The 18,355-nt window shown below is 41.7% G+C and overlaps 1 protein-coding gene across 6 annotated transcripts in view; it reads left to right on the forward strand.

The window, feature by feature from the left end:
* Positions 1-1,300: 1,300 nt before the first annotated feature.
* SLC4A7 (solute carrier family 4 member 7) overlaps positions 1,301-18,355 on the forward strand; it is an 82,869-nt gene continuing 65,814 nt past the window's right edge. For 5 of the 6 annotated variants that reach the window (XM_042888134.1, XM_042888135.1, XM_042888131.1 and 2 more), the window contains exon 1: positions 1,301-1,397. In XM_042888134.1, the coding sequence (XP_042744068.1) occupies positions 1,350-1,397 (48 nt within the window). In that variant the 5' untranslated portion in view covers positions 1,301-1,349. The remainder of the gene's footprint in view (positions 1,398-18,355) is intronic. The other variant, XM_042888137.1, reaches the window with a different exon arrangement.

The raw sequence follows: 18,355 nt of genomic DNA on the forward strand, positions 1-18,355 counted from the left end.
CTGAGAGGGACTGTCTGAGACACAGGCTGATCTTCCCCTTGCTGTGATCTGCCTTGACCGTAAGACATCAGTGTCAGCCTGCTGTCTTTCACACTGCATCCCCCCGATGACAGTGTGATCTCCGTGCCTCTCAGCAATCCACTCAGACTTCAGTGCTTTCAGAAGACAAGCTGGGACCAGGCCTGCAGTGAAAGTCCCTGTTTTGTTCCTGAGATTTCCACACCATACAGAGTTCATGTGCTGTAACAAATTAGTGCTAGGCCTACAGCATCCCTCAGGTGCTGCAGTATATGGGCTGCGCTGTTCCACGGCTATGTAACACCTCTGCCCTCTTGGTGCACAAGCCCTCTTGTGCCAGCTTCTTGTGTTTATGGCAGTAGAGATCCATTCACACCTCAGTTCCAAAAGTCCTGTACCAACAGAGGATGCCTCCTGCTGGGCAGGGCTTCAGGGTGGGAAAAGGAGCTCTATCTTACATCTGCTGTAAAGGCTGTGGTAGCTGTAGTTACAGGGAGAAGCCCATGATGATGTGAACACGTTAACAAACACAGCAAGCATGAAAGGATGGTTCTTCCCCCATGTATGTTCAGTCCCACCAGCACCAGCTGTTTAGAACTGAGAGCATTCGAGGAGGGCGTAATCTTACTTTGGCAGCAACGTGGAGGTTGTCTCTCTGAGGCAAGTGTAACCAGCCCTTCTTTATGGACTTACACCAGAGTCAGTCTCTACAGAGACAGCCACAAGCACATGGTGGCACTAACACCAGTATCAAGCCTTCAGAATGAAAGACTGCTGGAATATTTAGACAAGGGCAAGCAGTAGTGTTTTTGGAAATGACTAAATGATCTTGGCTACATTTAAAAGAAAAAAAGAAAGAGAAGAAATAAAAGATTCAGCCGGAGGCAAACACGTGGGATGGAAAACGTCAGCTCTACCGGCAAAACGCCCCGAGGCGCGCCGGACAACCCCGAGGCGGCACTGCTGCGGCCACGCGGCTGCTGGCACTCCGCCGCTCCGCTCCGCGCCGCCCCCTCGCCCCGCCGCGCCCCGCTCCGCCCGGCCTCGCCCGGGCCGCAGAGCGCAGCCAGCCCCCGGGGGGCCGCGGCGGGCGGGGGCGCCTTCGCGCGAGGCGCTGCTCTCCCTGCCATTGGCTGACGGCGCCGCCGGCCGCGCGGGGGGAGGGGGCGCGGCGAGGCGGCCTGGGCTCGGCCCCCGGCGCGGCGGAGCAGTCGCGGCCGCCCCATCCCGAGGGCAGCAACGCTACGAACCTCCGCCGACAGGCAGCGGCGCCCGGCTCCCGCCCGTCTTCCGCTTCTCGACCCGCTGCCGGCCAGCTCGGCGGGGCCGCGATGGAAGAGGAGCGGGCCGGCGAGCAGATGAGACCGTTGCTCACCACGGTAACGTGGGGGAAGCGGGGGCGCGCACAAAGGGCCGCCGCGGGGCCGCGCGGGGTCGGGGGCTGCGGGGAATGGGAGGGGGCGGCGGGGACCCCTCGTGTGCCTCCCGCCCCTCGACGGACGAAGGCGGAAGCGGCGCCGCCGGTGCCGGGCGTTTGGGACGCCCCTGGCAGCGGGGCGGGGGCCGCAGGTGTGCCGCCCGCCGGCCTCGTGCGCGGCGCCCTCCGCACCGCATCCCCTCCCGGGGCGGCGGGAGCCTTTGTTCCGCCGCGAGCGGCCCGGCCCCGGCCTTTGTGAGGCGCCCGCCGGGCTCGTGTCTCGCTCCTGCCGCCGGTGTTCCTGGCGGCGGGGTGCCCCTCCGCGTGCTCCGGGGCCGGGCCGGGCGCCATCCCGGCGGGGCCCGGGCCTGGGGGGCTCGCGGGGGCGGATGGAGCGCCGGGACTTGGGCTCCTTCCTTCCAGGACCGGTGGCGAGGCGAAGCAGACATTTGTTGCCTTACTTCCTGTGCTACTGAAAAATACATGTGGTTCCCCAGTTGTAATTTCCCCTCCCTTCAGATGACTCAAGGTCTGGATTTTGTTAATGAGTCTCTATGCCCTTGCTTTGATATCCTCCTTGGAGGCCCTTTCCAAAAAGGTGTTGCACAGCAGCGTCTTTTATCCTGAAGAGGATAGATGTGTGTTTGGTGACACAAAGAAGGCGGTGATGGACAGAGAAATAGTGCACAGAACTGTCCGGTTTTCATCTGCCCACTGCTCTTCAAGGAGAGACTTGAGTCATGTTTGACAAAACCGGCACTCAAATGAAGTGCTGCCTTCCTGTGACATCAGTGTGCTCAGTGCCTTTCCTTTGTTGTAACGGAGCTCTGAGAACTCCATCTCGCTGAGGTCCAGGGTGTGCATCTTATCTGCGTTCTTATCAGCTTTGTGTGATGGCTTCAGAAATCAAAATAATTGCACAGCTCTTAACACTTCTATAAATCTATTCCAGACCGTTGCTCCATCGTCTCGTTGTTGCTGTCAGAATAACATATTCCAAATTCGTGGCCAGTTGTTTAGGGTAAATCCACAGTGAGAGCAAACAGCTGATGCCATTAACCGTGTTAAAGCTACCTTGCCTCTCTGTAGGAGGTACTTCTCAGCTGGCAGTAGAACACTCATTCCTGTCCAGCAGGGAGATATGAGGCTGTGTGGAGCCAATTGCAAAGCCTTAGGGCTTCCAGTGCGTGAGACTATTGTGATAGATGCTAATAGTTACCCTCAGGTGAATCCTAATGAAAAGAGGATTACCGACCTCATGAAAGTCAATGTGCCCCAGCACATCTTTGTCAGGCCCAGCAGGAGTCACTTAGACTCCGTTGTACCAGAAATTAAGGAGGGGCTTTCGGGTCAGCCACATGAGCTGCTGTACTACTGCAGTTGCTTTTCATGTAGACCTTGGGAACTGAGGTGTTCAGAGGAGTGGTCCAGGATGGTTTCTGTGTATCAGTAGAGGCTAGGCAGGGGCTGGTCTGAGTGCAGAGGGGTGGGTATTTGGGAGGCGACTGCAGCTGAGACTGAGTGAAATGGTCAGAAAGGTGGTGAGAGGAGGACAGAAAGATTGGTAAGAGGTAGGAAAAAAAAGAATTTCTAGGGAGGACTGATGAAGCACGTGGCTTAAGCAAAAGAACAGGACATACACTGATCTTTTAGCAATTACATAGTGTAGCAACAGAGGATTTGTTATGAGAAGTTTATACAGAATCACTAAAGTTGGAAAAAGCCTATAAGATCATCTAGTCCAGCTGTCAACCTGTCATCACCACACACACTAAACCATGTCCCTAGTATGTACCTGGAAGCTTTAGTACAACACTACCAAATCCCAAGTATGAGTGCTTTTGACAGTACAGCTTAGTTTTTCTAATCCTGTGCCTCTCTTACTGCTGCTAGCAGAGCTTGCTGAAACTGCTTACACGTGCAAGGTTGTAAGGAATAAACATCTCTGAAAGGTGACAGAAACTCTGTAGGAAGTGTGAATCAAGTGCTGGGTCTTAGAAATGCAGAAGCGCAGTCAAGGGAGTAGCTTCTTTCCTTTCTTTCTTTTTCCACTTTTTGATAAGTCAGATTCTTAGATAAAAAAGCAACTTTGCTGTTTCTTGGGTGGAGGAGCATCTCTGTCAATCAATCCCCACCCTTCCCATGGGACTTTTTCCATCAGCAGCGTAAAACACCTTTTAACTTGCTTATTTTATATTACAGGTCCAGTCCTAAAGATGAGAATCACCATATTCATAGGATATTTTGAGGAGATGGTATGGTGGCAATGTGTATACAAGAGGTGGAGGCAAAACAAATTTCTGCTGTAGTTACTATGACAAGAGAGAAACTTCTGGTCAGAATATCTGATAGGAATAGGGAATACAATAGAAAAAAGATAACGAATTAATAAATCCATGGTTCTTTCATACCTTACATACTGTAAGCTGCTCTGCTCCCCTCTCCTTATTGTTACTGGAAAAGATTCACTGAAGGGCAATAAGATATGAAATAGGTCTTAGATGAGAACTGACTGAACAGGCTAGGGCTTGTCAGCCTTGTAGAGATAACTTGGAGACGGGATGATGGTATGTTAAGGCTCTATAAAGTTACTGTGGAGAAAGCAGATGGAGGGGGAAGAGAGGCGTGTGGTGTTAAATGAAGCCAATGGGAGCTAGGTTCAGAGCAAACAAAAGGAGGTGGTTCTTCACTCAGTGTAGGAATTTTACAGGTAAACCTGCTACAGGATTTGTATACAAGAAGATTTTGTGGACTGAAGGGCAGGTTAGACAGTGAACTTTTTTGACAGGGAACTTTTTTGCTCAAGTGTTTGATTTTGACCCCTTTATGATATACGTGGTGCAAAGAGTGGTAGACCGTGCATTATGGCTGAGTAATAGTAATGGGTGCTGTGGTTGTGTTCTTTTTCCTTTTTTTTTTTTTTTTTTTTCCTTTTCCCCTGGTGTAGCAAATCTGTTTTGATCACTAGTCTGCTGTGTATTATCATAACAACTGAAAGTGGCTCCTGTTGGAGAAAAAGCTTTTCTTGCTGGCTTTCCATGACATGATGACATGACAGAATGTAGTCTGCCAGATAGCACTGAAGATAGCTTTCACATTTCTCTGCTGTTCCTGAAGTGACTGCATGATTGTACCTTTACTTCTCAACAGCCCTATATGTGTATTATTAAGTGGGTTTTAGACGTTACTGATCAACAGTGATCATGTTGCAGTGGCAGCTTCAGGCTTTTACTTTAGGCTTTGCTTGAGCACTTACGAGATACAGCCTCACTTCACCAACATGCATAATCACTGCAGTGGAGTCTGTCCATTCTTTCATCCCAGTGCTTTTTTTAAATGCAACTAGATAGTGTTTGGTACTCCAACTTTTCTCATCTGTGATAAAACCCTTGAAGGCTTACAGCAATATAGGGTAACAAAAATCAGAGCCTCTTAAAATAAAAAAAAATACACAAAGTGACGAAAATTAGTCCTGTCAGAATCGGCTGCGAACTACAATTCTGCAGCTTAATAATAAAGATACAAATTGCGTTTTCTTTCCAAGAAAAATCTTAGATACATTTATATTAATGTATTTTGGGGAGAAACAGGTGTTTGGTGGCAGCTGGACTGGAGCATGTGGCTTTGGAACCATGCTTTGGTGCAGTTACTGCATTTCAGATAGCCCGGTAACTTTGTAGTAATGGAAACAGTTCCTTTTAAAAAGTGTTTAAAGTTTTAATTTACCTAGGTGGTTCCTTATGCATAATAATGTGAGTACCATCAGTACAGTAAAACCAACTTTGATGGGATTGACTGCTTCACATCTTTACACGTGTCTTGTATGACTGTTTTACAAATGAGCTGGTGCAGAAGTTTCCTCTTGGTGCAATTACTACTCTTCCCATTTGACATGTGGCTTTTGTGATGGTAAGTCAAATGACAGGTCTCTGGAGAATATTATGCTGGTAGATTTACATATATTTTTTTTCATATTAACACAGCTGGATATGGTGCTTTCTCTTTATGGCTAGATGAGGGTAACTGAGGGCATGTCTGTGCTGCATAACTGAGCACAGTGCGGGGAACTCTCCTCCCCCATGGGTCTGTGGCATCTGGTTGAACACATGCTCTCAACAATTTAAACCAGTACGGTTACACTGATGTGGTGATGTCCCTGCTAAATAACCCTGGCCAGAAAGAGTATCGTTGGCCTGATGACCTTTCTGACTTGTGTCTATGACTTTGATAGACAGACTGCTTTTCTGTATTGTGCTGATTGGATATTCTAGGTTTGGTTAAGGTGTGTACAGCTTGCACCGTGTGGGCCTGTAGGCAATGCTTGTGATTGCTTCTGGATTAGGAATGCTGTAAGCTGCTATTACCTATATGTGCTGTCAGCCTTTTTGAGTTCTTAGAAAGTTACCTATGGCTGCCCCAGACTTGAGAGCTTTCATTAGGCTTAATTGCTGTGGATTTAATTTGTTGTCCAAGATGAGATGCAGAGTAGAGTAAGTGTAAAATCCATGCGATTGAGACATTGTCTTGGGTTTGGTATAGCATATTCTGAAATGATGAAGTTTAGGAACGTTTACATTTCACGCTATTTACTAAAGTTAAGGTGGTTGACCAGTTAATACTCTAAAATAATGATATGAATGAATGAAGAGGTTCAAGTAAAGGTTCTATAAATCAGCAGGTTGAGAAATACACCACAAATTGTGCACCACCGTTTATATCAGTAGATGACTGGATGCAAAGATGAATATTGATTCTTTGACAGGTGTTTTGAAATACATATTTCTCAATTCACAGTTAGCAGGAGGTGAAATCATTAAAATACTAGTTTTAAAGAGTGCAGCATTTGCATTTAAAACAAAAGAATTCAATCCTGACATCTTAGAATTTTTTTTTTTTTTTTTTTTACTGGCAATAAATGTCAATTATGCAAGCATCCCAAATCTACCTTGTCAGCATATCTCAGTGGTTATTAGAAGGGATTATCTGTTCAAGAGTTTGTGTTAGTGCTTGGCACCGTCTAAGTTTGTGTTTCATTGGGAATTAAAATTTGCTGCAGTTTCTGTGGCAAAGGAAATGTGTATTTTTAACCACTAGATGGAGTCATTTTATTTGCATACCAACATGCTTATTTACATAGGATTAAAAAACTTTTTTTTTTTTTTTTTTAACTCTCCTCAGTCATTTTGTATTTGGAGTATGGCCTGTGGTTATTTTATTATTTGATTGCAGGTAAGACCAAATATTTTGTTCTTCCAGTCACAGTGTTAGGATTATACAGCAAGACTATTCCTCTTTTATGGGTGTGTAGAAGAGAGTGAATGCTTGTGCTCTGAGAGCATTACATTTATCTTTGTAAGTTACCCACTTTAACAAGAGCAGAGCTCTTATAGCTTTTGTATACCTTGTGATACCTGAAGTAACATTTCAGAATATTGATGCATATTATTGTATCTCTCAGCCTGGATGCTTTTGTTACTTGAGATTTTGTTTTTCCTACTCCAGTGCTTTAACTAAACTGACTCAATACTATCCAGTGGAATAGTTGTCCTATTTGGATATATTGGCACAAGTTGTCTTAATCATTTCGGCAGTGACAGAGTGCTCTATAACCTTTAAAAAAAAAAGCCAACAAACAAAAACCCACAACAAGAACAACAAACCCTTTGCTTATTAGTTCTAGCAAGTCTCATTTTAGCAGGAACATTTCAAATGTATTTGGTGCCAAGCCTCCTATGGTCTTTCAGCAACCACTTTTCTGAAGCGTATGGTTTTCTTAGGGTTTGATTCTTTGATCCTGTTGGTGAAGTAACCAGTGTCTAACCTGCATTTATACTTAGTCCTTCAGTTTCCCCAGCTCTTTCAACTCTTCTGTTCTGAATGCTGTTCTTAATGAATGCAATTTTGAAGACTAGGGCCTTATTAACATCTTCATTTCAAATTCTCTCATTAACTGGTATTTTGCGAGCTATAGGTATGTCTTCTTTTTCCTAGAATTCCTACTGTGAGGGATTTTGAAAGTTCTTCTAACTCAGTGTTGGTGATTTTATGCTTGCTTTTTGTTCCATCTCATTGATAATTTGAATTTTCAGCAAATGATGTACCAAGTACTAGTGTTTTTCATAAGCTGTAGTTATGCTGAAAGGCATCTAGACTTCTCTTATTGGCAGTATGGCTAAGACCAATACTAAAATGTTTCTAAACTTCAAAACAGGCTTGAAGGTTTTTATTAGTGAAAGAGAGTCTAAAGTAGAGGTTTCCACGCATCAAGCCATTGCCCTGCTTTAACAGAATTCCTGGTACTTCCTCCAAATGAAGTGGAGCTTATTGTGGGTAAGGCATGCAGGCAGATATTAAAGAGAGGATGTGGGATTTACCTATGGAAGTGTGTCTTTTATGATTCCACCATCTGATGTATATTGAAATTCTACTGCTTAACCATGTATTCTACTTGCTGTTGCTACTTTCCTCTAGTATAGCTATAATACTGGGGATCTGTGTCTGTAAAGATCTGCTTTAAGGCAGGAAGAACTGGAGGCTTGCCTGACAATCTGACTGAATGATTTAATTGTTTTTCTCCATCATCATTTTTCAGTATGAGAACATATGTGCACTATGAACACGTGTATGGGCAGTGTGTTTTGGGAAGGCTATGCTTCCCTAAAGTGAAAGGTACAGATTATTTTTTTCCTAGTCATTTACATCCTGGGCTGATTCTTTTGTATTTTCCATGACTAATGTCTATTAAACATATGCTTGCTGTGTCTTGATTTGGATCTGTTTTTGGGTAAGGAGCAGGACTGTTAAGTGGTCGTAAATACTTGGGTTATGGTAAAGGTAATGTTATTAATTTTGCCCTTCTACAAAAAGCTGAGATTTTGTTTCAACAGAAGTACTACTTCTCAATGCTACAACTGTTTCATTAGCAGAGTAGAGTTATCATGTGATGTGAGAATCTGTAAACAGGCTGTTTTGTGGTATATGTCTGTTACCAAAGAACAGGAAGAAGTTAAAGTAAACTTGTATTTGAGAGAAATTTCAGTTGGATCTCATTTGGTCTCCGTTTCTGGAGTGGGACAACTTCCCAAACCAAAATTTCTGTTGCCTTGTGAAGGCCTTCAGGCTGTTGTGCTTCAGCTTAGTATAACTTTTGAGATCCAGAACACATGTGATTTTTTTTCTTGAAATTTTTTTTTTCTTCCACACAAGGTTATGAGTGAGTGAGTGCAGCTAATAAATCATGTCTGTTGCTAACTGATCAGACTCAGTTGACATTTGAAAGCCCCAAGTCTTCAGATACTCTTTTACATTTGTAAGAAAAGAATGTATTGCAGATGCTGATGGCCATAAAACCTTCCTGTACAAACTTATTTTCTGCTTCTGTTCTATAACTTCAGTTTAAAAAAAAAAAAAAAAAAAAAGTTTCCTCCCTTACTGCCCTCCACATCTGTCACTAGTTTCAACTTCTAGATACCAACTACTAGTTTCAGCTCTGCTTTGGCTTGTTTAATTCTACCCCTGCACAGCTGTATGTCTGTGTATTCCTTCTACCAGTTTCCACCTTTCATACTCTGTTTTCACATTTGAAATCAGTCATAAGTTGCCTTTTCTTGCATGCTGTCCCATTTTCAGGCCTTCACGACTTCTTGCGAGTTGAATTCTGCTCTCCTGTTCATTGCCTTCCCAGTCTGGCTTTCCTCAGGAGCCTTCATCCATCTGTTGTTGCACTCCAGCTTTGCTAGCTGTTTCAGTGTTACTCTGTAATTTCAATGAAGCTCTGACTTGTAAGTCAGCCTATTACTTCCCATACTGTGTGCATTGGTGTGCAAGCACTTGAAATGGGCCCACATCCATCACAAAGTGAATGAGTGCCTTTTCTGTTAAGGATTCTCCATGTCTTCACTGAAATCTGACAGCCTTTCTCTATCAAGCTCTATTCACACGATTGATGGCAAAGATGCTCTTGCCCCACTTGAGCAGGTGGATCCTTGATCCTGAAATGAAGCTGGCCATAGAAATAAAAGTCATGCTGGAAATCAGATGTTGACCATGTGGATGCTTGCAGTCCAACCTGAGCCTTCTGCTTATCTTTGGAAGGACTGAGAATGCCACATGGGCCTTTTCACCCTTGCCTGTGGACTGCACTATTTACACTAGATTCACTCAACAATAATGATTAGTTTTTTGGAAGTATTGCTGATGACTACATGGGTAAGTAGCAAAGGGTGGTATTTTGAGAGCTGGATAAGCCTTGACAATCTTTCCAAAACATCCTAGATCCCAACATCCAGCAAGCAGCAGACCTGCAAGGACTTGCTGTTGATCTTTAACTATATGCAGTGTGTCATCCCATCCTGCAGTTACTTCATCTCCCACAGATGAGGCTGCTGCTATACCAGCCCCTGGGAAGGAGCACCTGCTGTTCCTTGTGGTGCAGCATCTGGACAGTGACATTCTCCTGATGGAGTTCTTAGGATTTCTAAGAGAAATGTTTTCTGTGAGGAATGATTGCGCCAGCTTATGGTAGGGATTTTGCCATGCAGCGAGTTTTAGGCTGCTTGGTATCTATGCCTCATGGACTGCTTTGACATCTGATAGCTACCTCTGTTAACTCAACCCTGGGAGATGATCTGTGCCTGTGCTAATGTTTTTAAACTAATAAACTTCACCATCTATTTCTGTTCATGAATATATATATATATTATATATTATATTTTTTATTATTATTTATATATATATATATATTTGTATTGGCTCATTGAGGGACAGCCCAATAAAACTTCATTTTTTTTCCAGGTCACGTATTTATATTGATACACATTTCTTTGCCTTACCTTGTAATATTTAATGTGGTACTTGTTAAATGCTGTCATGCAGGGGAAAGAGAATTTTGCTCTTTACTCTGTAGTGTCTGTAGCTCTAATTTGTCATAGGTTGAAACTTTGGTACTCCTTCCTTCTCTAGAAAGAAATAAGAAGAAAATAAGGAAGTCTTTTTCAGATATATTACCTTCTTGCTGTGTTGGTTGCAAGTATAACTTGTTTCACTTAACAACTTGAGCTCATTGGACAACTGTTTGTACAATCTTAGATTACTGTGTTGTTCCTGTTTGTAGATTCTACAGAATGCAGTGGAATAAAATTGGATTGCAATCATTTCAGTCCTCAAATAAGAAATATTTTGGTTTTTATGTTGTGTCAGACAAGGAAATTTCGGACCTGGGGCATTCTTCTTCAACATTCTGGGGCATACTTGTTTGTATAGGAGTGTAGCAATAAACATCTGTTTATGCTCATACGTTTGGAAGTTTTATTTTTGCACATCTTATAGGTGTAATAATACTTGCTCAGAATTGCCTACTTGTAAATGTTCATCCAGAAGAGCTGTGCTGTACCTATAAACTTTTGTATTCTGACTTATCACTACTATCAAGTTATACTGCATAAAGTGCTCTGATAAGTGCATTGACTCCACTGTACATAGAATCACAGAATCATAAGGGTTGGAAGGGACCCCTGGAGTTCATCTAGCCCAACCCCCTTGCTAAAGCTGGTTCCCTATAGCGTACTGCATAGGAAAGCTCCCAAGCAGGTTTTGAGCATCTCCAGAGGAGGAGACTCCACAGCCTTTTTGGGCAGGCTGTTCCACTTTGTCACCTTCACATTAAAGAAGTTTTTCTCACTTTTCACAGAACTTCCTCAGTTCCAATTTGTGCCCATTGTTCTGTCATTGGGCACTGATGCAAAAAGCCTGGCCCCATCTGCTTGACTCCCATCCAATTGGGTATTTATAAGCACTGCTGAGATCCCCCGTCTCCTCTTCTGGCTGAGCAGTGCCAGGTCTCACAGTGGTTCCTCATAAGGGAGCTTCTTCAGGCCTCTCATCATCTTTCTGGCCCTGTATGTATGTGTTGAGTACATGTATGGATTGAGAACTGGGTGTTCTTTGGTTGTTATCTGAGAGCTCATTTAATTCTGTTAACAAGCTTTGTATTTATTTGTAGGTAAAATGAAGTTAATGTTCTGTTTTCCAGAAGATCTGGGAGCTGCTGTGGTTGCTGGTGTCTGTTGCAGGTGTTGTTGGGGCAAGTCATTTCCATGCTACAGCCTTCCTGGTTGAAAAGCTAGGAAGCTTAAAGTCTACAAAGTTTACAAACCTTGAAAACAAAGTAATGGAAGCATAATTAAGAATGCAGTAGGAAGTACTGTGAATTTGTGAAATAGAAAGTGGTGTTATGAAATCAAGTGAAAGCTGTTCTTATACCTGACTCGTTAAGCAACTGTGACATTAGCCCTTGAAGTTAAGGGCAGTTTGACAGGTTGAGGCATTTCAGGAGCTTGAGTTTCTTCATTGTGAGCCTGAATGGAAAAAAAAACTTCCTGGTTTCGTGCAGTAGCCTGATCTACTTTGAACATTAATTTTCTGTCTTGATTATCTCTTGCATATAGATTTCATAGCAGTCATTCTTGCTTCCATTACAGTTGAAAAGATACTGCTACTTTAAATTTTGATGTGTATGTGCTACTTATTGTGTGGCTACATTGAAACTACCATCTCTATGATTCTTTGTATTTGCTTCACTTGGACACAACTGTAGCTTCTGAGAGATGTTGTCCTTTGGCTAATAACCTGTCCTGCTCTGGTTTTCAGTCGTATTCTCTCAAAGGTTTCTTTTGTCTTTTCAGAGAGGTGGTATGCGTTTGCTTTGAGACTTAGATGGGATGTCTTTATTTAATTTCCAAAGGCTATTAAAATAAGCTTAAGAAGAGCAGGAATGTATTTTGTTAATATGAAGATGATGAATATGTTCCTGATGGAAGAAAGCTCTTGGACCACAGGGTTACAAATTACCTTTGCAGTGCTGCTCTGGAACAAACCAAGAGTATGTTACACATTTGTGCATTCTTTGAATAATTCGTGAAGTCAAAGAACTGATTGCATGTTCTTTAATTAGCTTGCTAAACAATAAGGTGGGATTATTATTTAGACTATTGCTAGATTTATTACTTCTTTGTTTCTCTTAAAAAAAAAAAAAAAGATTAAAAGATTATACTTAAACTGTTTTAGGGATAGTGTGTTTTGTATGCTTTTTCCTCTTTGGCTTGTACCTCACTATTGTGAGGATATACTACTGTGTAAGTGTGTGTATATTTTGAGTGTAAGCACACACGTTTCTTTCACACGTCAAACATATTTTGAGGCAGACCTAGTGTACGAAAAAGGAAGTGAGAAACTTTGTAGTGAATAGCTGCAGTTGGTGTTGCTGTTGATGGTAAATTTCTTCATTTTCTGTTTGTCAAGTAACTGCACTCCACCAGCCATGCATTTTAAGACTGTTTATATAAAAACAAACAGATAGCATCAGATGATTGTTATGACTCACTTAAGGAAGTGATAAAACGCAAGAGCAGCAGCAGTCCTTTCCTTTTTCAACCTGATTTTATTAACATTGCTGGGCTTGCCTGCCATTGTCAGATACCAGAAAGGAATTTAAGCAGACATATATTTTTGTCATTAATATTTGGTTGATTTGCAAATAGTTACATAACTATAGGGTGGAGAGACATTTTTCAGCTTAAATTAAGTGTTCATAAGAGTTACTGGAAAGCTACATTGTAAACACAAGGAAAATTATTAAAACTTCTCTGAATGTTTTTTTTTTTGTGTGCGTGCAAATCTTTGAGCTTTCAAAACTGCCATTGTACACATGTCAAAAAAAAGGAAGAATATCAGCCAGCTTTTTTTGCTTGGCATCAGTCTTGCCATCTAACTGCTGATGCTATATAAAGAGATTGCAATTTAAATTCTTTAAAAATATAGCCAGTTTCAATTTGATGTACTTACTTTGTAATGTACTCTGCTATATTAACTTTGCTTTTACTGTAACATACAACTGTGTATGTGCATATGGGAAGGACAGATGCTCTTGAGTCTTGCTTTATACTCAGATATGTCCAGCTAGTGCTTCAGCTGAAGATCAGTTTATTCAAAAATTGAGAGTGCTTTTCATTAAAGTTACTAGGATGACCATTAATTTAAACTATGTGAAATTACAGATTCAAGCTTCAGAACAGTGGACCCAAAAAAAATTTAGATAAACATCTGATCTCCAAGAAAGAGCAAATTAAATATTGGTGGAGTGCTAGCTTAAACTATTTTTTTTTTTTGTATGGGATAATACCATGCCCAAATGATTCTCAGTCATTTGTTTGACATGCTTAAATATACTTAAATCAGGAATCCATTTATATGCAATTAAATTTCACAGTTTTGTAACTCAACTTCTGTACAATGCATTCTTGCTTGGTAGGTAGCCAGTTGGTTTGCAGAAATTGAGAAATAAGATGGTAGTATTATGTTTGGTGTTAACAAATGGTGCTAGTCTGAGATTTTCAATTCTTGAGCATGAGTAAGTTACTTCTGCTGTGAAGGAGATACAAGTGAAAGCCAAAATACAAAAAAAAAAGCTGAAGAAACTTCATGTGCCTCAAACCAAAGAAAATATATACTACTTGTATGCTGAGTTTTGAGTGCATACAATAGACTAAAAAATTGTTAGATGTCTCAAATTGAGTACTGCTAATTCTACTTTTCCCTGTAGTTCTCTGACTTAAAGCAAACCAAAACAAAGTTTTCCCATCTACTCAATGAGAATACTGTGCCGATTTTCAGGGTATCTTAATGAAGTGAATCCTGTTTCCCAGTTATAAAGGCATAGTGAAGATGAAGAACTTCAATCTGTAACAGAAAAATATTATCTGTAAATAATAGTCAGCTTGTGCTATTTCTGAATGTATTAATGTGTAGTTAGTGATATCTGTGCTGTAATGCGGTTGTTTATGGTTCTGTTAGCGAGTAGTAGCAAAATGGTTGAGCCTCTTCTTTCTTTGCATTGAGGTACAACTCAGTGCTGAACCCTCAGTCCAGTGTTGGCAGCCTTGCTGGAAAGATACAATTGCTAGTCTAGGTGCTCTGAGGTCTCTTGGCTGTGTGGACTATTCTCTCTGTGTTAGCTGGTCTGTATGTACCAGGCTCTTTGTTACGTATTGAGTTGAGCTGGGCCTGTACATCTTAAAATAAAGGAAATCAGGAAGTTTCAGTGTGCTTTTCTTGTTGCTGTTGGTGCAACTCATTATAATTTAATTTGATTATGGAATGTTAGCTGATCTGAATACAGCAAATAATTTAGAATGCGCTGTTTTGCTAAGTAGGGTGACTAATTTGTCTCTGTTACAGTGACTGGTTCGTTATATGACAAGATGTTTACTTTGTTTGCACTGTGGTAGCAGTGGCCCAGGTGTCTGAGTATGATGCACCAGTCCTGGAGACTACGTAAGGTGAGAATTTGTACACTAACAGTAGCTGTCAAACCGGGTGGCCTTCCTCCAGATTATATTATTCTGAAGTGTGTACAAAGCTTGAAGATTTATCTGCTTGTCCATACCAAGCAGCTCTGTGGTTGAGTTTCTTGTGGGGGAGAGGGAGGAGAATAGGTCAAGACTTCAAAATTATATAGTGACGATTAATGCATTCACAGGTAATTAAATTCCTGACAAGAAGCTTAATTTTTTTTTTTTTTTTTTTTTTTTTTTTGCCAGTTACTCTTGGAAAAGGTCTGTAAGAGCTTGATAAGCACTGGTTAGGTGGTTCAGGCCAAGCGATTGGAGCTGCAGTCTGATCTGTTGCCATAAGAGGCTACTGCAATTAGGGGAAAGTCACAAGTGCTACTTCCAGGTGCTGGGGGACCAGAACCAGGGTGAATTTGGTGGCAGCAGAGGCACCAGGGAACCAGGCAAACGTGTACCTGTTTTCAGAAATGGCTGCTAGAGAAAGATGTCGCTGTCTCTAGACGTAAGTTTGTTTTAGATGCTGTCGAGGTGGCAAGAGATCTAAACAATAGCAGTACAGGTGTCAGAGCAAGGTGCTATGGATGCTGCTGGAAGCCCAAGCTGGGTTCTGGCTTGGGAAGGCAGTGGAACTGAGTGCACAGGGAAGTGATAGAAGGGATGTCTGTATTTGTATTTGTGCTTGTTTCAAGAAGTGTGATGTATGCGTACAACATACATGAGTTTTCACTTAAGAATAAATAACACATACTTCCAAGGTGAGATATTGGGTCTTGTGACTTTTGCATTGCTACTATTTGTTTTGAAGCCTTGAGGATCAAGATGATACGTGGTGATATGGCACAAGAATGTGAACATTAAGACAACATTATGGTATGGAGAACCTGTTTCTTGCTTCAGTTGTTTGGCAGTATGAAATGGGCTTGGGGCAAAGACAGGATAAACTGCCTTTCTTGTCTCAAGTGTCACTACAAAAATATCAAATTTTTTTTTATTGTGCAAGTTTACTGTTTCGTTTACTGATGATTGATTGTTGTGGGCTCCCCAGTGCAAAAAGGACAGGGAAAAGAGTCCAGCGAAGAGCCATGGAGATGATAAAGGGCCTGGAGTACCTCCCTTATGAGGAAAGGCTGAACAACCTGGGTGTGTTCAGCCTTGCGAAAAGAAGACTCAGAGGGGATCTAATCAATATCTATAAGTATCTCAGGTGCGGGAGGCAAATGGACAAGGTCAGACTCTTCAGTGGTGTGTAGTGATAGGACAAGGGGAGAAGGCCACAAACTGGAGCATAGGAAGTTCTTCATAGATGTGCATAAGAAGTTCTTCACACTAAGGGTGATGGAATACTATAACAGGTTACCCAGAGAGGTTGTGGAGTCTCCTTCCCTGGAGATACTCAAGTCTCTCCTGGATGCCTACCTGTGCAACCTGGTCTAGGGAGCCTGCTTTGGCAGTGGGGTTGGACTCAATGATCTCTAGAGGTCCCTTCCAGTTCCTACAGTTCTTTGATTCTGTGATAAATATCTTCTGAATCTGATAGTATTCCTGAAGCAAAGTACAGGAGGGAAGAGGAGGGAACAAATTGAGGAACTGTTTTCAATCTCCTGTTGCTTATATAGGAACCATTAAAATAAGATAATGATTGAGGAAGAGAATTGTGAAAAGTGATAACAGGTGATGGGGAGCTTGTGTGTGTGTGTCCTTCTGTGGCCCTTCATGAGAGTTCCATGAGAGGCCCTTCATAGCCCTTCTCCAGAGTTCTATGGGAAATTCATGTGTAACAGCTAGAAACGGAGGTAAGTTTTGGAAAATATCCCTTGGCAAGGGATATTTTCTTACTTTCCCGTTTGTTTTGGTTTCCAGCTTTGGCGTAAAATATCTAATGCTTTTCTTTGTTAGAAAAAGCTTTGGCTTTTATCCATAGCCTGATCTGTTGACAGGTGCCTCAAAGGAATTAGATTGTCACTAAGTGTACTGTTCTGTGTGAGCGAGTCTGTACGCAGCGATGTGAAAAGAGTCCTATGGAATGTTTCCCCTAGAAAATGGTTTGGGACTCCGAAGAAGTTGGTGTTTTCTCCACGTACCTGCAAGGATCGGCAGTGACTTGTGTTGCAGCAGTGGAGTTTCCGTTGGTCGCTGCAGACAAATGCCCCTGTGTTTAAGTTGGAAGGAGGGTGCTTGCAGTTCTGCTTAGGTGTTGCATACTGCTTTGTATATATCTAAACACTGAGTTCTTTCAAGCTGCACAGAATTAACATGTTACTCTTCTGGTTCACTTTCACATGGGTTGCTAAGCTACTAGTGAAGTGCCTGCTTTATTTCTTTAGTAACTACACAGAGACCCACAGCAGCTTTCCAGTGGCCTGATGTTAAAGAGATAGAAATGAAAACTGAACTGTAAAATGATCTCCTGGATGTAAACTTTTCTTCTTCAAAGTTTTGGTTTTCCCTGTTTGGTGCCGTCTGTATTACAGAAGAAAGTTTCTAAACTCCTTAGATCCCAGTAAATCAGTTTTGTTAGGAGAAATATCAGAAAATTACGAAAACAATCCTGTTTTCCCTTTGTCTTTAGTATTATCTTATTAATGGAGATAATGTTTCTTCAAAGTTGTTAATAGACTAGATACAATGAAGCAGTGCCAGATTTACTTGCTTTAAACTGAATAATTGGATGTGTTCCTGTATCCAGGACCCTACAAGAGGGGCAGAGCAACGAGCTAGTATTCTTTTCAACTCAGAAAGGGCCACCCAACGTATAGCTACTGCAGAACTGAGAAGTCTGGAGCATAGCACAATCTGTCTTCCCTTCCAGCTGAGGGTTGGTTTTAAATGCTAATTACTTAATTAATACCATAGATTATTTTCTCAGAAAGTTTTAGTTCATTACCGTAGTGGAGAGAGCCTGTACTTCAAGGCCTGCTCACAATGCATTTGTAAAGTGGTCTCTAATTGGCAAGTATAGGATGGAAGAGTTATGTTCTTCTTAGATTATCTGTTAGTATCATGCAGATATGAATTGTAACTCCTTTGATTGCTGCCCTTCTTTAGTGGCTTTTTCATCACCTTCACGTTCCTTGATACAGAGATTCTTATGTGAATACTTATGTGTCACAATATTATTTGTGAGTAACAGAACTACACGTAAGTGGAGGCTTCTGGATTTGATCTCTTTTAGAAAATTCTGAGAATCAGCTGTGGATTTTGTTTTCTTGAAAAATATTGATATTTTTCTTCTGTAGTTTCCTAAGTTCCAGTAAAAACTGCTTGAAGAGAGGATATTTTGTGTTGCATCTTTGTAGCCTTTGGTCCATAAAATCTTGGTGACAAAGATAAGAATCAAGAAAGTGTATTTGAGTCAGTGCTTTAGAATGGATATGAAAGGTTAAGAATACTTGATTTTTTAGCAATGTAAGCATAGATGTGTTTCCTGTATTTGTGTTTTCCATTAAATGCATAGTTTGATGAGTGTCTTGATAGGTTTCTGGACTGGTGAGGTTAATTTGCAACGTCTAGAAAATATTTGAGTAGTTAAACTGCATTTTTTTGTTTCTTTGCTTGAGTAAGCTTTTCTGTGGAA

Source organism: Lagopus leucura, unplaced genomic scaffold (assembly GCF_019238085.1).
Source record: "Lagopus leucura isolate 7727_CA_CO unplaced genomic scaffold, USGS_WTPT01 Super-Scaffold_100157, whole genome shotgun sequence".
NCBI classification, from domain to species: Eukaryota; Metazoa; Chordata; class Aves; order Galliformes; family Phasianidae; genus Lagopus; species Lagopus leucura.